The sequence below is a fragment of the Leopardus geoffroyi genome, chromosome C3 (assembly GCF_018350155.1).
Source record: "Leopardus geoffroyi isolate Oge1 chromosome C3, O.geoffroyi_Oge1_pat1.0, whole genome shotgun sequence".
NCBI lineage: Eukaryota > Metazoa > Chordata > Mammalia > Carnivora > Felidae > Leopardus > Leopardus geoffroyi.
Window position 1 is genome coordinate 41,626,729 of NC_059338.1, and position 7,134 is coordinate 41,633,862.

At 50.2% G+C, this 7,134-nt stretch overlaps 1 protein-coding gene across 1 annotated transcript in view; it reads left to right on the forward strand.

Annotated features, from left to right (window-relative positions):
* Positions 1–6,542, forward strand: part of LHX4 (LIM homeobox 4) — a 46,666-nt gene extending 40,124 nt beyond the window's left edge. The window contains exon 6 of the mRNA XM_045452561.1: positions 1,618–6,542. Within this exon, the coding sequence (XP_045308517.1) occupies positions 1,618–2,012 (395 nt within the window). The 3' untranslated portion in view covers positions 2,013–6,542. The remainder of the gene's footprint in view (positions 1–1,617) is intronic.
* Positions 6,543–7,134: the final 592 nt, after the last annotated feature.

A 7,134-nucleotide genomic window follows, 5' to 3' on the forward strand; every position in this document is an offset into this window, starting at 1 on the left:
GCATGCGCTACATTCAGATTTGTGCATCAGCAAAATTGCAAATTCCTGCATGTTTCGGATCCGGAGGTTGTTTGCAAAAAGCCGTAACTGTTCTCATGTACTGAGTCCTCAGCTGTGGAAGGTCTTCTGTCATGGGTGGATAGAAAGAGTAGGGAGCTGGGGGTCGGAAGTCTGGTTGCTGATTGTGGCTCTCTCAAGCCGATTCACTTTTCTTGAGCCTCAGTTTCCCCCTCTGTAAATGGGGGTGAACTGCATCCTCGCCCACCTCACAGTGGTGTTGTGGGGTTCAGTGAACACAGCTGACCGTGCATGTGTCTGGGGGAAGCTCAGCACAGTTTTATAGTCGGAGACATGACTGTCCCCACAGCAAGCCTGTGGCCCCCACAGAGGGCCCTGCCGTATCGGATGACAGGTATGGGCAAAAGGCCAAGTAATGGCTGTTTTCCAGTGGAGCTGAGCCTTCGTCTCTCTGCTTCCTTTTAAAGGGCATGAGTTCTCCTCGCCCCTTCGCATTTTCAGGTTGGAGCAGGGGGCAGGCCTAGGGCAGGCCCTCAGAAGGAATGCGTGTTGAAGTCCAGTCTGGGGAGGCTTGATGGGAATTGGTGCACAGGCCCGGGGTGGGAACAGAAGAGGAGGTTGGGGGGCAGAGGACAGAACAAGCTGCCCACCAGGGAGCGATGCCCCAAGAGGACTGTGGCTCACTCTAGAGGCCTGCCCCGCGGGGCCCTGGGAAGGGCTCAAGGGCCTATGCTCACCCTCCAGTCCTGTTGGTGGGGTTAGGAAAGCCATTTAATCTCATCTGAGCTGCAAAATCAACGTCTGGAGCAGGCAGGATTGTTAAGTCTTGCTTTGTAGCTCTTTTCTGTTGGGTGCAGCTGGGTCCCCAGGTTGACACGTCAGGGGTCTCTCTGGGTAATTATAGAACTCTTCATTTCTTAAGACTAAAAGTGCTCGCCTCTGTTGGAGAGGTGAATTCTTCTAGGTAGCACAGATTCCATTAGAAACCCTTAGTGAAATTCATCAAAAAACAAGAAGGACCATTTGCGTTCCTCACGTCAACACTTTGTCCCCAGTGAAGAGCTTATTCGATAGAGAGAGAAACCAAGTCCGTTGCTGTTGAACCTCTTTTCCAGGTGGAACAGAGATGGATTTTCGTACACATGCCTAAGAGTGGTCCTCAGCTATCCTTACCACATGGGCCTGCTTCTTTCCCAACCAACCAAACCAAGCCCTTTTCTCAGCTTGAAAGCTTTCATATTGAATCCTGTCAGCATGTAGTTTCCATTGGTAAGGTTGATAACATATGACCCACAAACCTCAGGCATTCCTATTCTTTACTGTAGCCATCTTAGTACATGAGCCACATGGGACCAACAAACTCCCCAAACATTTGTCCAGTCTTCTGGGATCTGCATTTAGTCTCTGCAGGTGTTTCTTATTTCCCCCCCGATGCGGTTCAGTCTGTGGGTGACACGTTGGCGTCTGACTCATGCACGGCAGCGAGGCAGCTGCCATCCTTGGGCTTCTTTCTTGGTCATGTGTATTCCTAGGTTGTGAAGAACAGGGACCACTGGAGTCCTGGCGGCTGACAATAAATCTCCGTTCTTTTGTCCACAGAGGATCAAATTCTCTCAGAACTTGGCCACACCAATAGGATTTATGGCAACGTGGGGGACGTTACAGGCGGACAGTTAATGAATGGGAGCTTCTCCATGGACGGGACAGGACAATCCTATCAGGACTTGAGGGATGGGAGCCCCTATGGAATCCCCCAGTCTCCATCCTCCATATCGTCCCTGCCATCCCACGCTCCTTTGCTCAATGGGCTGGATTACACGGTGGACAGTAATTTGGGCGTCATTGCACACGCAGGGCAGGGAGTAAGCCAGACGCTGAGAGCCATGGCTGGGGGACCCACCTCTGACATCTCCACAGGAAGCAGTGTAGGCTACCCCGACTTTCCAACTAGCCCAGCCTCTTGGCTCGATGAAATGGATCATCCTCCTTTTTAAACATCTCTCCTCCCCACCCTACCCGTCCTGGCTTGAGAGAATATCTTCAAGGATCGAAAGAGACTTGCCTTTTAAGGATCAAAAGTGCACCAATGTGAATTTCCATTATTTTCAATGGAAGTCCTCCGCTGATCCCTAGGCGGTCGAGAGACCACACTAGGGCACTGTTATCCTGGGGAAGTGGTGGGAACACTGCCTCCTCTCAGAACACGGCACAGGGGCGCACAGCCTAGAGCGCTAGGGTGCTGCTTGGTGGCTTCCTCCCCTGCCCCCTGCCCTGCTTACAGGCTTTGGCTGCTCAGTGCTTGGGAGCACGAGGTGACTGTCAGGCCACCTTGGCCTTTGGGAACTCTGCTCCGACTGGTGTGTCTCGTGAGATGTTCCCCGAACCACTGCTCTCACCAGAACTGAGATTCCTGAGGCAGAGGCATCACGGCCCTTGAGTATAATAAAAGTGATTTCTGGACCACCCTATTGAACTCTAATTTTGAAAATAAAAAGTCACTTATTAAAGGTCAGTGAAAACTTTGATGGCCACCGTTTGATATTGAATACATGTCCCCTTCTTCTTCTTTTTTTTGCTGTGAGAAACGTGACTTCTTCCCTGCCCAGAAGTCCAAGGCAGACAACACTTCTCAGTTTTGGTTTTAAAGAAACCCCATCCCTGTCACTGAATCCCTGATGGCAAGAAGTGGTTTTCCTTGCAGGTGACTCAGGCCGGAGCTGAGTGGCCCTGGACCATCACAGTGACTGCCCGACGAGTCCTCTCGGTGCACAGTGTGCCTTTTTAATTTGCTCGTTATCATTTATTCCACAAGACAGGCTGAGGGGTACAAAGTGATCAAAGCTAAAATGCGGAGAGAACAGAACGACAATCAGTGAGAGCGTGCGGTCCGCTTAGCCGGGTCAGCAGGCCGCCTCCCAGCGCTCCCCATCCTGTAGGCTGAAATGACACGGAGTCCGTTTGCGGGAGTCGCTGTAGATGAGGTTGCAAGCCCACCCCAGCTGCAGCCAACCCTTCCCAGCCCTTTAAAAAGGAGAGATTTCGCCACCGTGGTAGCCAGCTCGGTTGGATGGTTTTGGTATCTTGCAAGAACTAGTAATGCTTTTCGGCCTCTCTTGGTTGGGAGGGATCACTAGGGAGCAGCCCTAAGATCGTCCAAAGGGTTCCAAGTGGTCCTCGGGCCGCCGGTTTCTGGGCTGCTGGTGCTCCAGGCCTGTGCTCAGAGAGGCAGAGCTCTCCAGCCGGTGGCTGTGTGGACTCTCAGCCTGCAGGTTTGTTCTAGCCCATCACCCAGAGGGCGAGGCTGACCCCTGCTTCAGCTGCACCCCTGCGGCAGCCCACACTTCTGTGGGAAGTGCCTGGTGTTACACACCTCACCTCCACCTCTGTCCATCAGGAAGTTTTCCGTGTGCACGCTGGAATTTAGCTAGGCAGGATTTCTCCCAGTACCCTTGGGAAATGCTGGTTTGCTTCTTCCGGCTTCCGGCCTCCATTTTCTTAATCAAGATCAGAGAGCAGGAGAGGGTGACACGGCATTGCCTTTCTTCCACTGAAGGGATGGGCCAGAGATCCGAAGGGCCCCTCCTCCTGTGGACGGTTCGTCACCTTTTGAGGACCACAGGGTTTAGGCACGTGGTAGGCAGGCTAATGGTAGACAAAAAACACTTCCTCTTTGGCTGCTGCATCTATTGTAAATTCCTTTCCAGGAACGAAACTGAGGTCCGTCCAGCTTCTTTAAAATACATAGTCAGTAAATTCCTGGGATCAGCCTTCATGCCACGTTTTCTCTGCTCCATTTGGATTTTGTACCCTTATTTTGTGGGGTGCTGCAATTGCTGTGAGTTTTGCTTGGAGAGTCTACAAATGTAGATGTCCGGAGGCTCCAGGTGTAGGGATGCTGGTGTATTACACCTAGCCAATTCCGCTGCTGGGAATCCCCGAGTAGTGTGAGCCCTGGCAGTGGGGGGCAGGGGCACACATGCAAGCTGATAAGCCACGTGAAGGAAAGGAAGACACAACTGTCTCTTTGGAGGACGGCTGCTTAAACACACGATTCTTAGCCGGCTGCTCACCATACAGAGGAGACGGTGCTGGGCGACGAACCAGTGACACACCGTCCCACCCAGACCACTATCTCGGCTGGACTGTTTGGCCTAGTATCTCACACGATCTCAGAGGCACTTCGTATTTTTGGTGCAGGGAGGGCGGACTCTCTAGAGACATGCCCCCTCTGTATGACATTGGGCTTTTAAGATCACCTGAAGTTGACCCGTTTTTGTTTTTGTACGTGAGTTCATCATGCTCACTCCTGATCCGCTGGTGGAAGAATGGGCGCTGTCCTCATTCCTACTAATAACAGAAGTCTCCTGCAGCCCTCAGTGAGCAGTGCAGCCGGTGGTAGTAGCCTCCTTGGTTTTGGTGGGTTGGCTGGCCTGAAGAACCCTTGAGGGAGCACTCCCAGAAAGCCAGGAGAGCCTGAACGAAGTGCCCTAGAGCCACCTCCCCAGAAAGCAGTGAACATTAGTGCCTCATTTAGAAGTACAGCCACAATAACAGGCCTCGGCTTTTAAGTGTATCTCCTTGCAAGTGAGGTTAGCATATGGATGGGCCGGTGCCATCAGTGAGCCGCAGCAGGCGAACACTATTCCTTGGCTCTTCTGTGGCTCAGAGAGGGAGAAGAATAGAACATCATCCTGAGATTCTCTGAAGAGCACTCCTCCATTGCTCCTGAGGGCGATAGTTTAATATTATAGTAATAGTCCATTACTGAGGTATAAGGTGCTACATGGGGGTTGTTTCCTCCTGGCTAAAATGATAGGAATTTTTAAAGTGAAACGAGAACTTCTAAAGGCATTTATGATATTCGGATCTGTCTTTGGCTCTAAGAGAGCAACTAACTAGCAACCATTATCTGCGGCACTTGGCTGATAGACCCCAGGGGTAGGCGGCTTCTGAATCCAGGAGCAAATTAAAGACACGAAGAAAAACAAACCAACAAACCCTCCCCCCCAAGTTTCCAGGGGTAACTGGTATGAGCAAAAATGGGACCTGAGGAGCTATGGAAGAATCTACATTTGCTGAGAAGAGAAGCATAGAGGAAACACCAAATCCAAGGGTGAAGCTGGCCCTCTGGGTAAATCACGTCGCTGGGAAGCCTGGGTCCTTTCAGGGACTTGCTGGGCGACTCAGGCAAACTCGGCTCAGTCTTCGCGTTTTCTCTTTCTTGCCCCGTCTGGTAGTTACGGATATAATGTAAAATGAAAACTACATACAGGTTAACATGATTCCTGCAGCCTAGCGCAGTAAAACATCAGGAGAAGAGAACAACATTAAGACATAAGAAAAGCATTCGAGAGTGTCTCTAAAACTTTGTGTTTTTTGTTTTGTTTTGTTTTTGTTTCCTTGCCAGAGTAAAACATGAAACCTAGTAAGATTACTGGGGCCATCAGATCTTCATAGTTAAGTTCCCATTGCAAAAAGTCTAAGAAATCTGTGGAACAAAAGACACTAATGCCTCTGAAGCTCAAGCTGGTTGTTTTGAAACGACTGCCTCCTCGCAGGAGGGGCTTGAAGGCTTCAGCTCCGCGAAAGGGCCCCATGACAGCGTGCTGTCTGGCACCCTCGCTCCCATGTAACCCCTCCCACGCACCACTACTGACAACTCGGTTATAACCACGGAAATAATGACCATACCTCCTTAGCCAGCAGGGTCTGGAAGGACCGAGGTGGCTCATTTTGAAACATTGCACTTTAAAAATTGGAAACCGTGAGATGAAGAAAAATTCAATTAAGCGGAAATGAGTTTTGTTTTATTGCCTGCTGCTGAAGGGCTCTGGGCATGCTGAAGCTGAATAAAAAGCACATCACTGGCTCTCTCTTTCTTGGATTGGTCCATTGGCCCTTTTCGCAGCAGTTGTTCCGACTGCTCTACCATGCTGACTGGAGCCAAAAAGAGAGAGCGCAGCAAAGCCATCCCATTCACACACTGCTTGGTAGGACCACACGGAAAGCACAGTTTCATGCTGCTAGCTCCGGTGAGGGGACAACTGCAGGTTTGGGAGGTGCGCCAAGCATTCCTTCCCTTAGGGAGGCAGAGCACAGGTGGACAGAGAAGGACACCCCCGCTCTCGTCTGCTGCCCACCTAGAGACAAGAATCGTTTGTACTTCCCTGCTTGAGGACTGTGTTCAGCCAAACACGTGGCTTCAGGGCTGCGGGGGCCCAGAAAGCGGCTCTGGACTTGCGTTCAGACCTCCAAGCCCCAGATCCCCTAAGCTCTGGATTGTTGCCCTCACCCTTTGCAGTGTAAATTTTGTACAGTTAAAAAGAAATGAAGCCTCATTTCCTGGGAAAAAAAAGAAAAAGAAAAAGACAAAAAAAAAAAAAAAAAAGGATCCACCCATCCTTATTTATTGCCATGTGACTTTGGAACACAGAAGTTGGTGCGTTTGTCTGTCTATGCCTCCTGTGTGTTGGCATGAGATGTGTATGGTAACACTATGTCCAATAAATATGGAAATTCTTTAGGAGCTGATGTGTCTTGCTTTTCATTTTGTTCTCCGGATGTTTTTTCTCTTGATATAATTAGAACAAAAGGCTGAGCTGACGTGGGACCCTTTCACCACCAAAACGAAACCCCAAATACAACTCAGAATGAACTACTCACAGCCATGAATACCAGAAGTGCTCGATAAAGGTTTGATTACAGGAAGTGCTCTGGTTTTTCGAATAGCAGTTTTCTGGGGCCCAGTCTTCTGCTCCACGACTTAGGGATGGGCAGGGAAAACCCACTGACCATAGGATCTTAGTTAATGTTTGTCTTGTTGCATTTTATTTTATTTATTTTTTTAATGTTTATTTATTTTTGAGAGAGAGAGAGAGAGACAGAGCATGAGCAGGGGAGGGGCAGAGAGAGAGGGAGACACAGAATCTGAAGCAGGCTCCAGTCTCCGAGCTGTCTGCACAGAGCCTGACACGGGGCTTGAACTCACAAACCGTGAGATCATGACCTGAGCCAAAGTCGGACGCTCAGCCAACTGAGCCACCCAGGGGCCCCAGTCCTGTTGCATTTTAGAAGCCCTTCACCCTTACACACTTTGTCCCTAGAGAAAGCATGTGC